The sequence below is a fragment of the Rissa tridactyla genome, chromosome 14, assembly GCF_028500815.1.
Source record: "Rissa tridactyla isolate bRisTri1 chromosome 14, bRisTri1.patW.cur.20221130, whole genome shotgun sequence".
NCBI lineage: Eukaryota > Metazoa > Chordata > Aves > Charadriiformes > Laridae > Rissa > Rissa tridactyla.
This window is the reverse complement of record NC_071479.1, coordinates 14043546-14057857: the sequence shown is the minus strand read 5'-3', so window position 1 is coordinate 14057857 and position 14312 is coordinate 14043546. Positions and strand designations below refer to the sequence as shown.

General features: G+C 49.0%; 1 protein-coding gene across 1 annotated transcript in view; it reads right to left on the bottom strand.

Annotated features, from left to right (window-relative positions):
- Nucleotides 1-14075, bottom strand: part of LOC128917648 (adenylate cyclase type 10-like) — a gene marked incomplete at its 3' end in the record, with an annotated part of 28165 nt that extends 14090 nt beyond the window's left edge. Inside the window, exon 1 of the mRNA XM_054220996.1 lies at nt 14048-14075. Within this exon, the coding sequence (XP_054076971.1) occupies nt 14048-14075 (28 nt within the window). The remainder of the gene's footprint in view (nt 1-14047) is intronic.
- Between the last annotated feature and the right edge of the window lie 237 nt (nt 14076-14312).

Sequence of the window (14312 nt, the reverse complement as noted above, 5' to 3'; positions counted from 1 at the left end):
TCGCAGCTCCACCAAAGGCTCGCAAATTCAAGCAAGCTGAGCAGCTCTTTTTATCTTCACGGAGGTCGGTTTCGGTTTCGACATCTTCGGTACGCCCCTCTGTAGCTTCTTGCTTGAGGTAGTTTAGATAAAATGTTGGTCACAGAATCAGCTTAAAACAATACATTCTGATAACATTGTGGTTAAGCTTTTTGTCAAACAGGAGTTCCCATGTTGGTGTAGCAAGATAACATTGTGGACATGTCTCTTCTGGTTAAACAGGGAGTTCTCAAGACTGCCACAATGGGTTCGTTCCTCTTGCTTAACTTGTTCGATCAGCAAATCACCTTTAGTTACTTATTACAATGTGTTTTTTGAAACCCATTCTAAGGAAGGGATGGGGTCCCTGCTACTCATGCCTGAAGCAGACTATAATTTATTGGGCCGAGATTTGATGATTGAATTAGGAATTGGCTTAGAAGTAAAAAATGAAACACTAAGAATTAAACTGTGTCCCTTACGAGTAATAGATGAAGAGAAAATAAATCCTGAAGTCTGGTACACCCCGGAAACAGTAGGTAAGTTAGATATTGAACCCTTTTCAGTAACAATAAGGAACCCAGAAATACCAGTCAGGATAAAACAATACCCCCTTCCTAGAGAAGGGAGGCTAGGTTTGAAACCTGAGATCCAAAGATTACTTGAAAAGGGCTTGCTAGAACCCTGTATGTCTCCTTTTAATACTCCCATCCTGCCTGTAAAAAAAAAAAGCCGGATGGAAAATATAGGTTAGTACATGACTTACGAGAAATTAACCAGAGAACAATAGCTAGATTCCCGGTGCTGGCGAATCCACACACCCTCCTGAGTCAAATAGGGCCCGATAATCAATGGTATAGTGTAGTAGATCTGAAGGATGCATTCTGGGCATGCCCTCTCAAAGAAGATTGCCGAGATTACTTTGCTTTTGAATGGGAAGACCCAGATAACCATCGGAAACAACCATTACGGTGGACGGTATTGCCCCAAGGGTTTACCGAATCTCCGAACTTCTTCGGACAAGCCTTAGAACAAATCCTGAAGGGGTATGAGTTAAGTGAAGGAGTCACACTGGTCCAATATGTGGATGATTTGCTCCTAGCTGGTGATAGCAAAGAAAAAGTGAGGCAGGAGAGTATTAAGTTACTAAATTTTTTGAGTTTACAAGGATTGAAGGTATCAAAATCAAAACTACAATTTGTTGAGAAAGAAGTAAAATATCTGGGACACAGATTAAGCGAGGGAACTAAGAAATTAGACCCCGAAAGGGTGAATGGCATATTGTCATTACCGGCCCCTAGAACTAAAAGACAGGTTAGGCAATTATTAGGTCTCTTTGGCTATTGCAGGCAATGGATTGAGAACTATAGCAAAAAGGTGAAGTTCCTCTATACCAAATTAACTAAGGATGGATTATTGAAATGGTCGGAGGATGATGATAAACAATTAGAAACACTAAAAACTGATTTAGTAAATGCCCCAGTTTTGAGCCTGCCAGATGTAAAGAAACCATTTTATCTATTTATCAGTGTTGATGAAGGGACCGCATTTGGGGTATTAGCACAAGAATGGGCAGGAAGAAAGAAACCTGTGGGATACTTATCTAAACTCCTGGACCCCGTAAGTAGGGGTTGGCCTACCTGCCTTCAAGCAGTTTTACAGTGCAGGAAAAAGATAAGCTGACTCAGATGGGAATCAGGGAGACAGAAAAAGGAAAGCGGAAACTCCCGGATGGCCGGGAAGTTCTCCCAAAGCCTCTGGCTTTGAAAATCATGCAAAAATTTCATGAGAACACCCATTGGGGAACTCAGGCGTTAGTGGATCAGTTTGCCACAAAGTATATGTGCATTGGTGTATACAATATAGCAAAGAGAATAGTTAGCGAATGTATGACATGCAAAAGGTCAATAAACATCAGTTACGGGAAAAAGCCCTGGGGCGAAGAGAACTGGCTCACAGACCATTTGCTAAAATCCAGCTAGACTTCACTGAACTTCCAAAGGTGGGACGATATAAATACTTATTAGTAATCATAGATCACCTAACCCATTTTGTGGAAGCATTCCCGACAGCTAGAGCCACCGCTCAAACCGTAGTGAAGACTTTGCTGGAAAATATAATCCCTAGGTATGGATCCATTGAGGTAATAGACTCTGATAGGGGCTCCCATTTTGTTTCAAAAATAGCAAGGGAAGCTCTCTCCTCTTTGGGGACAAAATGGAAATATCATACTCCCTGGCATCCACAAAGCTCGGGAAAGGTAGAAAGAGTAAATGGGGAAATAAAGAAACAGCTCACAAAATTGATGTTAGAAACTAAGATGTCATGGGTAAAGTGCCTCCCCTTAGCACTATTGAATATAAGAACACAGCCCCGAACTGATGTAGGAATTTCCCCCTTTGAAATGTTATATGGGATGCCATACAATTTAGAAATTCCGCAGGACCACCCCCAACTTGAAAATTCACAAATTAGACCTTATATAATTCAACTCATGGCTAGGAGAGTAAAGCTGCGGAATAAGGGCTTAGTAGTACAGAGACCCCCCTTGGATGTAGCCATGCATAACATAAAGCCAGCAGACAAAGTGCTAATCAAATCATGGAAAGAGTCCTCATTAACCCCCCCCCCCCCCGTTGGGAAGGGCCCTATCTCGTTTTACTCACCACAGAAACAGCCATCCGGACAGCAGAGAGAGGCTGGACCCATGCGAGCCGCGTAAAAGGACCATTAAAAGACTATTCTTGGGAAGTGACAAGCCCGCCTGGAGATCTGAAGATTGCCTTCCGGAGGTTGTAAATGGACACACGTATAACTGTGGTACAAGTGAGCGACTACAGCATATCGGTGGGGTACGGTTATGGTGATACAGGGGACATAAGAATCAAGTGTGACATTCTGAGCTGTAACTGTTATCCTTTTTATTTGTTTTATTTGTAAAGGGTGTCGAGAACGGAGGGGGACCCATTGCCGTTACGGGATACCCCCTCGAGGGGTTTGCCAACCTTGTGGGGACAAAGAGCGTGAGCTCACCAAATTGGCTCTAGACATAAAAATATTTAATGGTGAAATCCAGGAGCAATCTAGTGAATGGCGGGAGATATTTGCATGGGGTATTAAACCCGAGTACTATTGCTATCACCCTAGCGAGCCTGCTCCATTTGTAATTGACATTATTAAAGTGTGTTGTCGCAAGGTGTCCTCGCACAAGGATTTGCAGGAGGGTTCACAGAAGGGTCTGTAGGGGGTCGGGGGGGTTGGAGGTGGGGGAGGGGCTTTGGGGGGATTTGGGGAATGGGGGGGTGGGTGGTGGGTTCAAACAAGGGTTTGGGGGGGTTGAGAGGCTGGGGAGGGGGGAAGGGGGTGGTGAGACTTTAGGGCATTTTGCACAAGGATTCGCATGAGGCTTCAAACAAGGGTTCGTAGAGGAATGAGGGGGTTTTGGGGGTGGGTAGGGGTTTGGGGGGGATTTTAGGGGTGGGGGAGGGGTGTGGAGAGCGTACGAGCAGGTTTTGCATGGGGGTTCGCATGAGGGTTTTTCAGGGGGTGTGGGGGAGAGGTTTGAGGGTGGGTTCGAGGGGAGGAAGAGGGGGGACAGGGTGAGTGGTGGCACAGGAGGGGGCTCGCACAAGGATTTGCACGAGGATTCATGGGGGGTGGGGGGATGTGGTAGAGGGGTTAAGGGGGCTCCGGGGGTGGGAATGGGGGTGGACGGCAGGACATGAGGGGACTTTCCCAAGGATTCGCATGAGAATTTGTGCAAGGTCTTGCACGACAACTCGCACAAGAGTTTGTAGGGGGCTGGGGGGGTGGCAGGTTGGAGAGATACAGGATTTCGGGGTGGGGGAGCTGGGGGTTGGGAACAAGGGGGCTCACACGAGGATTTGCACAAGGATTTGCAGGGGGCTGGGGAGGGGTTAGGCGGGACTTAGGGGTTGGGGAGGGAGTGGAGGGTGGTACGCGAGCATTTGCACGAGGGTTTGCACAGGGGCTCGTACAGGTGGGGGAGGTTGGAGGTGTGGGAAAAGGGGGGATTTGGGGGTGGCACATGAAGGGCCTTCACGAGGACTTGCACAGGAGTTCGCACAAGGATTTACAGGAGGGCTCGCACAAAGATTCACTCAGGGATTCGCACGAGACCTTGCACAAGGGCTTGCACAAGGGTTTGTGGGGGGCTGGGAGATTGAAGGGTGGGGGAGGGTTTTGAAGGGGGATTTGGGATTTTGGAGGTGGGGAGGGGGTGGCACATGAGGAGCTTTTGCGGGAGGATTTGCACGAGGGTTCGCAGGGGGTTTGAAAGGGTGGGGGAGGGGTTTCAGGGGGGAATTGCAGAGGATTTGGGGGTGGGGTGGGTGAGGAGACTCACACGAGGATTCACATCAGGGTTCGTGCAAACCCTCGTGCAAAGAGTCAGGGGCTGGGAGTGTTGGGCTGGGGAGGGGGCTCACACGAGTGTTTGCACAAGGGTTCATGGGGGATGGGGGTTGCGGGAGGGATTTGAGGGGAATTTGGGGGTTGCGGGATGGGATGGATGATGGTGGGTGTTTGCACGAGGGTTCGTAGTGGGGACAGGGGTGGCTCTGTTATCTTGATTTTACTGTCTCTGCTGACGAAAAGCAGGGCTGTCCTGGCTCCCCAAGACTACCATTTATGTATCCTGTGATAGCCGGACAGGCCTTCACTCCCCTGGGCTGCACAAGAGATAGCAAAGCCAGTCAGTCTTAATTTCTCTTTGAGCACAGACACTTCACCTCATTATCCAAATTCCACAGTTAACTCACTCCATGCACCACCCCATATCCATTACACCTCTTTCCTTCTTTCACTCTTGAAGAACCGTCTACGAACAAATGAAGACCCCCAGATAGGGGTTCTTCCCTTAAGTCAGGCCGTATCCTAGTCTGGTACTCAATTACATCTATGCATTCGTGTGTAAGTTCTTCATCCTTTGCCTCTTTTTTTTTTCACAAAAAGCTCGCTGGGTTAAGGCAAGGGCTGGTAGTTAAAATCAAATCATCCTTTTCAATTAAAATTCCTTCATACTTCAGTATTCTTGAATCAGTTAGCCATTTTCCCACAGTTTGGGCTAAAATGGTTTTGACTTGGTGGGGGGTGCTAACTTCTATCATTCCCCCAAAGGTAAGCTTCCTGCTTTCTTCTACTAATAAAGCAGTAGCGGCTACTGCCTGCACACATTCGGGCCATCCTCGAGAAACTGGGTCTAGAAGCTTTGACAAATATGCTACTGGCTGTCGTTTATCCCCCCGTTCTTGAGTTAATATTCCCAGTGCAGCCCCTTTTTCTACAGTCACAAACAACTGAAATGGTTTCTCCAAGGATGGTAAAGCTAAAACTGGAGCAGTTATTAGGCTTTGCTTTAATTCGCATATCAAATTTTTCTCTTCCTCTGTCCATCTTAATATATTTGGTTCATCTACTAATAATTTAGAATACAGTCCTTCAGTCCTTTGTGCATACCCTTCTATCCACAGCCTGCAGTACCCGGTTAATCCTAAAAACTTTCTCAATTCCTTTTTGGTCTCAGGCAAGGGTAATTCCACTATTCCTTTAATCCTTTCAGGATTTATCTTGTGGCTTCCTTCACTAATCAAATCTCCTAAATATTTCACTTCTGATTCTACATACTGTAATTTTGGTTTTGAGACTCTTAACCCCTGCTGACCTAAAAAATTTAATAACTCATTGGTAGCTTCTTTTACTTTGTTTTCTTCTTCTCCCGAGATTAACAAATCATCCACATACTGAAGCAGGGCTATTCCCGATGGATGTTTGAATTGTTCAAGCGCTTGTTCTAACACTTGCCCAAACAAATTAGGAGATTCTGTAAATCCCTGTGGTAGCACTGTCCATCTATATTGTTGCTTTCTCCCTGTATCTGGATCTTCCCATTCAAATGCAAATAGATCTCTGCTCCCTTCATCTAGAGGACAAGCCCAAAAAGCATCTTTTAAATCCACTACACTAAACCATTTATGATGAGGAGGAATTTTACTCATTAGCGTATAGGGATTCGGGACCACCGGATGTCGTGCCTGCACTATTTCATTAATCTTTCTCAAGTCTTGCGCTAAGCCATATGAACCATCCGTTTTTCGTACTGGCAGGATCGGAGTGTTAAAAGGGGACATACAGGGTTCTATTAACCCATCTTTGGCTAGTGCTTGTATTACTGGTTGCAGCCCTCGCCTTCCCTCAAGGGGAATTGGGTACTGCTTTTGTCGAATCACATTTGAATGCAGAATGAGTTTTACCCTGAGGGGTTCTATTTTTAACCCTCCTCGGTTCCCTTCACTCACCCATACCTCGGGACTTATCTTTTGCTCATCCTGTTCTGTTAGCAACTTCATAGGTACCATTATCTGTTCTCTTAAAGTTTCTATCTTTAATTCTAAACCAGTGATAAGATCCCTACCTAGGAGGTTACTCCCAGCTTCCAGTATGTATAGCAGAGTTCCCATCACTTTTTCAGTTTCGCTTCCCACAATCATGGGTTCAAAAACAGGGACTGAGAGACCTTCACCCTTTATTCCTGACACAACTATTCATTGATTAGACAATTTTGCCCCTTGGGGTATAAAATTCAAAGAAGTTCTAGAAGCTCCAGTATCGACTAAGACGACTGCTTCCTCTTCCCGAGGTCCCACCTTTAAATTTATCAAGGGTTCCCGGTGGGACCTCGAGCTGGGGAACCCCTGACTTCCCTATGCTACATAATCGAAATCCATCAACGACAACACTCGTTCCTCCCTTCTCAAGTCAGGGCACTCCCGCCTCAAATGGCCTATTTTCCCACAATGATAACACCCTGCCGGTGAACCCCGAGCTGCTGGTAGGAGTGGTCGGGGCAGTCCTCGTCCCCTGTTATTCACCCCTCTTCCTCGCCCCCAAGTAATAGTCTAAGGGGTCCCACTTCGGGGATTCAATTTCTTTGTCGATTGAAACATCAGCGACAGCCCGGGCTGGGAACATATAAAATGGATTTGGGCGTCCCTGAATCCTGAATCTATTCATCTTGACCCGGCAAAAAGCATATTCACCTTCTTCTAATTCCTTATTATTCCTTATTATTCACATACATGTTTAAAGTCTGACAGACCCAGTCTTCATCAGATCCAAATTTGGGCCAAAATACACTAGGAGATCTTATGGGTTCTTTGGTCCAAACAAATTCAAATGCAAATGCAAACATGTCCCCCCTGGGACACCTCTGGGATCCTCGAAGACAGACACAGGACCCCTAGGACACCCCTGAGACCCTTCCCAGGATGTCCACGGCCCCCCCATCCACCCCTGGCCCCTCCACGATGCGGTCCAAACAGAACAAATCATTTTCTTTTTATCTTTATCCCTTGTACAAGAAGAATCATTTTGAAACCTCAACATTCTCCCCTAAAGGACTGTCTGGGGGAATGTTCCCGGGGTCTTTCTTAGTATCCCCTTTTTCATCCCTAGGCCTAGAACCCTTATTTCCCATTCTGAACAGAGACTTTTCTTACACCCCTTCCTTTCGCTTCGTCCTTCTCCGGCTGCGCCCCTCGCGGGACTACAGAACCGCGGATCCGGACTCCACACCCGCTTCGTACCGCAGTACGTCTCAGTCACTCACACACAAGTCTCTTAGAATGTCCCGACCACCAAGGCAATACTTTAACAGTCCGATTTTCCTTACCTTGGTCCGTGCACGGAGTTGCCTGGTCATGGTCATACTCTCTGTGCCTACTGCACCTATCCCTTTTGCCCCTGTGCTTCACAGAGTCTGCCGTCCAACTGGGTCTTGAGATCTTAGTCGATTCCTCCCGGAATCCCCGCCGACGATCCATGAGACCATTGAAATCAACGGGGCGCGTCTTCCCATCCTTCGGCGACAGGGACTCCCAAGAAGATGACTTCTGCTCCCGGATGAGCCCCCAGATTGTGAGAAATAAGTTCTGGTCCGAATGAAATAGGCTCAGGCAGAATCCTCTGTGAAGCACGTTTTTATTCACGTTCTTGCAAGAGCGGGTGACCTAGCAAGTAGGCACACTTTCAGTTCTTGAAACACACCTTTTTATTTCCTAATCCCGGCCGAATTTTTCCCTCCCCTGTTTCCCCTTGGTTGGGTACTGCAGGGTTCACAGTCTGTCCAAGGCGCCTAAAATTCTTCCCGGGTGTCCTGCCTCTGTTTACTTCCCTCTATGCTACACCCAAAGGGATTATCTGACTAGTTTATTTCCTTCCTTTTTGGTAACAAAAAACTTGCTCAATGTCATTAGCCCTGGTTGAATGTTTGACTGCCCTTCTAGACACTAATGCAGTAGGAATGAGTTTGTCCTTTTGTCTGTGTGATAAGAGATGTTCTACAAGCCTTTGCTGGAGCCTCGTTGTCTTAGTCATTCCCTTATCGTGTCACCTCTGATGGCAACGGCTTTTCTCCTCTGCAAAAGCAATACCTGCCTTTCTTACCCCAGGACTTGGCACGAGGATTTGCACAAGGCCTCACACCAGGGTTTGTTCGAGGGCTCTTCAGGGGCTGGGGGGAAATGAGGGGGCGGGGGAGGTGGGTGGAGGGGGATCGGGGCACAGGGTGGGGTGGGCGTTGATGCGTGGTGGGTATTGCACAAAGGTTTGCACGAGGGTGCGTCGGGGGCTGAGGGGACACTTGATGGGGTGGGGGAGGGGTTTGGGGGGTTGGGAGGGGGCGGGGGGTGGGGGTGGGTAGGGGGGGGAAGCGCGTGAGGGGGGCTCGCACGAGGATTCACACAAGCCCTTGCAGGATTCACACAAGTGTTTGTAGAGGGTGGGGGAGGGGGTTGAGGGGGGACACGTGTGAGGGGGGTGGTGAGTTCACACGAAGGTTCGGGCGGGTTGAGAGGCTGGGGGAGCATTCCCAGGAGCGTTTGCACGAGGGTTTGCACGAGGGTTTGCACAAGTGTTCGTGGTGGGGGGGGAGGGGGTGAGGGGGGATTTGGGGAGGGTGGCACAGGAGGGGCTTGCACAAGGGTTCGCACGAGGGTTTGCACAAGGTTTTGTGGGGAGCTGGAAGATTGGGGGGTAGGGCAGGGGTCTCACACGAGTGTTTGCACAAGAGTTCATGGGGGCTGGGGGGGTTGAGGGGTGAGGGAGGGATTTGAGGGGGATTTTGAGGGGGTGGGGGAGTCTGATGGTAGATGAGCGTTTGCACGAGGATTTGTACGAGGCTTTGTAAGGCGCTTGAAGGGGTGGGGCAGGGGGTTCACTGTGGATTCAGGGGGTGGGGGCAGAGGTTGGGGGTTGGCACATGAGGGGGTCGCAGGAGGATTTTCACGAGGGTTTGTAGGGGGCTGGGGGAGGTTTTTGGATGGAATTTGGGGGGTGTGGGTGGTGGGTTTGCACAAGGGTTTGGGGGGGTTCAGAGGCTGGGGAGGGGGGATGGGGGATGGTGGCATTTAGGGTATTTTGCACATGGACTCGCACAAGAGTTTGTAGGGTTTGTAGGGCTGGGGGTGTTTCAAGGGTGGGGGAGAGGGTGGAAGGGGAGATTTGGGGTGGGAGGGGTAGGACGTGGGGTACGGGGGGGCTCGCACGAGACCCTGCACTAGGGTTCGTAGCAGGACTGGTGGCGTGGGATTGGGATTCTGCTCGAGGCCTCGCACAAGGACTCACATGGCAGTTCCTAGGGGACTGGGGGGGTTGGGGGAGGGGCTTAGAGGGGATTGGGACGGGGTGGGGTGGCTTTGGGGGTGGGGGAGGGGTGTGGGAGCTGGGGGTGAGGCACGAGGGGGCTCGCACAAAGATTCGCACGAGGGTTTGTAGGGGCTGGGGAGGGGGTTGAGGGGGGACTTAGGGCGTGGGGGAGGGGGGAGTGGGATGGACGGTGGCCCATGAGGGGGTTTTGCAGGAGGATTCGCACGAGGCCTCACACAAGGATTCACACAAGGGTTTGCACAAGGATTTGTGGGTGGGGGATGGGTTTGAGGGGGTATTTGGGGGTGGGGAAGGGAATGGATGTTGTGCAAGGCATTTTTGCACGAGGCCTTCAACAAGGACTTCCACGAGGGCTTGTTGTAGGGTGCTGGGGGGGAGCAGTGATTTGGGGGATGAAGGAGGGGGTTGAAGGGGGATTTGGAGGGAGGGGGAGTGCCGGGGGGTGTGCGTGCGGGGGTCCTGAACGAGGATTCACACGAGGATTTCCACAAGGATTCACACAAGGGTCCCTGGGGGTGGTTGGGGTTTTGGGGAGGGGTCGAGGGTTGGGCTTGGGGGTGGGGGAGTGCGGAGGGGACGGGTGGTAGTGCACGAGGGTGTTTGCACGAGGGCTCGCACAGAGACTCACATGAAGATTCACGTGAGGTCTTGCACGAGGGTTTGTGGGGGGCTGGAAGATTGGGGGGGGGCGCGGGGGCAGAGGTGGGGTGTACGGCGTGGAGATGGGTGGGGGATGGTGCGTGAGGGGCCACAATCCAACTCACCGATCTCCTCGGTCCTCCCAAACCTCCTGAGTCCCCCCTGAACACCTCAGTCCCCCCAACCACCCCTGTCCCCAACCCCCTGCGTCCCCCCAAAACGCGACTCCCCAAACACCCGTGTCCCCCCCAAACCCCCGGGTCATAGAATAGAATCATAGAATCATTTAGGTTGGAAAAGACCCTTGGGATCATTGAATCCAACCATCATCTCCACTCTACAAAGTTCTCCCTTACACCATATCCCTTAACACCACATCTAAACGAGCCTTAAACACATCCAGGGATGGTGACTCCACCACCTCCCTGGGCAGCCTATTCCAGTGTCTGACCACTCTTTCCGTGAAGAATTTTTTCCTTATATCCAGCCTAAACCTACCCTGTTGCAGCTTGAAGCCATTCCCTCTTGTTCTATCGCTAATTACCTGTGAGAAGAGACCAGCACCAACCTCTCTGCAATGGCCTTTCAAGCAGTTGTAGAGAGCGATGAGGTCTCCCCTCAGGCTCCTCTTCCTCAAACTAAACAGTCCCAGCTCCTTCAATCGCTCCTCATCAGATTTATTCTCCAGGCCCTTCACCAGCTTCGTTGCCCTCCTCTGCACTCGCTCCAGCACCTCGATATCTCTCTTGTATTGAGGTGCCCAGAACTGGACACAATACTCAAGGCGCGGCCTCACCAGTGCTGAGTACAGGGGGACAATCACCTCCCTCCTTCTGCTGCTCACACTATTTCTAATACAAGCCAGGATGCCTTTGGCCCTCTTGGCCACCTGGGCACACTGCTGGCTCATGTTCAGCCGCTTGTCAATTAGAACCCCCAGGTCCTTTTCTGCCAGGCAGCTCTCCAGTCACACTTCCCCAAGCCTGTAGCGATGCATGGGGTTGTTGTGGCCCAAGTGCAGGACCCGGCACTTGGCCTTGTTGAAGCTCATACCGTTAGCATTGGCCCATCGGTCCAATCTATCCAAGTCTCTCTGTAGAGCCTCCCTATCCTCATGTAGATCAACACTCCCGCTTAGCTTCGTGTCAGCTGCAAACTTGCTGATGATACACTCTATGTCCTTATCAAGGTCATCAATAAAGACGTTGAGCAGAAACGGTCCCAACACTGAGCCCCGAGGGACACCACTTGTGACCGGCCGCCAGCTGGATTTAACTCCATTGACCACCACTCTTTGGGACCGCCCATCCAGCCAGTGCTTGACCCAGCAGATCGTATGCTCATCCAGGCCATGAGCCGCCAGTTTTTCCATGAGATTTCTATGGGGGACAGTGTCAAATGCTTTTCGAAAGTTTAGGTAGACAATGTCCACAGCCTTTTCCTCATCCAATAATCGGGTCATCTTGTCATAGAAGGAGATCAGGTTTGTCAGGCAGGTCCTGCCTTTCCTAAACCCATGCTGACTAGGCCCGATCCCCTGCTTGTCCATTAGATGAGTTGTAATGGCACTCAAGATGATCTGCTCCATGACCTTCCCTGCTACCAAGGTCAGACTGACAGGCCTATAGTTTCCCGGATCCTCCTTTCTGCCTTTTTTGTAGATGGGCGCTACATTTGCTACCCTCCAGTCCATTGGTGTCGACGCGGAAGGCTCGGACAATAACACAACGACCAATATGATCAGGTTAATGCCACTTTATTGCACAGATAGCTCAGTAATTACAGATGTTCTGATTCCGCATCACGCGCCGACAATTTGCTGATTGGTTGCATGAGCTGTACATGCAGTAAGCAACGTATTATAATTGCCTTAAAACATCTGTCCACGCGAACAATCACCCCTCCTATATCCTGGGCGAAGTTCTGCATTTTGCACGCTGAGTTCAGCACACTTTCTCCTATCTTGTTTGTCTCAGCATTTCTAACACCGCTACAATGTTTTCACATAACCTTCAAACTTACAAGGCCTACACAGTTGTTAACAATTCTTCGGTGCTTGGAGTGTTCACAGGATGACCCCTTTGTACTAAAAATCCTCCCACAGATCCCCCTTTTTGTTTTTGAACAATCCAAGCACCTGAAAACATTTTTTCTATAGACACTTCTAAAGATCTTTGTAGACAAGAAAACAAACAAGGTAAAATGATCAGCAATATTATTACAACAATCAAAATTACAAGGCCCTGTTTCAACAAATCTTGTACCCAGCCAGCCAGTCCCCAAGAATTAAACAATTGCTCCAACCACGAATGACCCTGAGTGAGCTTATGCATATTGTGCTGTAACTGGGCTAAGTGGTCATGAATGGAGCGTGAGCGATCAGACAAATTCATACAACACATCCCTTCAAAATCCTCACAACCATGGCCTTGTGCTAACAAAAAATCAATAGCAGCACGATTCTGCAGCACAGCATGTCGTATACTCTCAGCATCTGTTAATAAAGCAGAAATCATCTCAGAAGTCAGGTTAAACTGTTTTATACTCCAACAGGCTAGCTTTTCTAGATCCGTTAAAGCCTTGGCTGCAGCCACACCTGGAGCTAACAAGCCTGCAAAAATTTTTGACGGGCGATGCCAAAACTCGATGCGGTCACTGCACTCAGGGGTAAAATCGGTAATCGTTCGTCGCGATCGCCGTGACTGGTTCCTAAGACTAATAAGACTAATCCTGTCAGGAGCAAACAAGGTAAGTCCGCCTAAATAACACGGTCCTCCTACTGAACGACTAGGGATGCCTCCCCAAGCTCGGTCACCACATATCAAAAAATACCCAGGTGGAAGTAGCTTAGGAAAAGATGCATTATTCCAAATCCCTCCATACGACAGTCCTAGGTCAGCACCTCCGTTTTGACAATAATTACTCTTAATAAATGAAACAGTGGGAGTAACATTTTGCATACCAGTGAGAGCACCTGTCATATTAAACCCATAACCTCTATATAATACTGGATTTTGCCCTCCCAATTCGATACATCCTAAGCTAAAGTTGCCAATATGCCTGCCAGTATTATTTCCAGCATGATGTCCCACTGCTGGAAGTGACCCCAAAAGATCCAATTCCTGCAAAGGGAGAGGAAATGATCGGTTTAAATGATTAATGAGATGACCTTGAAATAGGGGTCCTACTCCTTCTGGACACCAATAGCTGTCTGCAGATCCTCACAACAGGTTACAAGTGACGTTAACCTGCTCTGATTCTAACAGCAAACTATTTGTTAAATTGACTTGGGATACATAGCCTTCAAAATCCTCCAATCGCAGGAATGGAAAACCAATCAAACATGTTCGGAAAGGATCTGATGGAGTGGCCATGGATAAGCAAAAGGCCGAGTTGCCTGTCTGATTTGCCCATGTTACCCATACGTTCTGCCTAGGGGATATGTTTGTAATACCTTCCACTCCCGGTCCCACTAAACCAATAATCATTATCCCAATTATCCAACCCATGTTGCCGTTATGGTTTTCCCTTTTGCTTCCAACCAAATCGCCTTGCACACTTTTTCTTCGTTTTCTCCCACTCTTCCGGTTTTACCTTCCAAATGCGGGGTATTAAAACATCTTTGCTACACTTGACTACTAAAGGATCATAGTTATCCTGATACTTCCAAATTGCTCTCACACAACAATGTGTTTCCCAAGCTAACCGACGATTATGATTCTCGTCGACGTCATGCCCTGTTAAAATGGCTATACGAACAGCCTGTTGTATCCTTGCATACTGAACTTCCAGGCAAGCCGAACACCAAAACCCTGCTAATCCGGCACGTTGATAGAGCTGCTTCTTGCACTCGTTACACTCGCAAAGAACGCACGGTTCACACCCTCTACAAGCTGGACATATGACAGTTGCCAAGCCTGCGAGAGCCAGAGTGGTGAGTTCACGTGGTCATATCACCGTCTCGCGTTCCA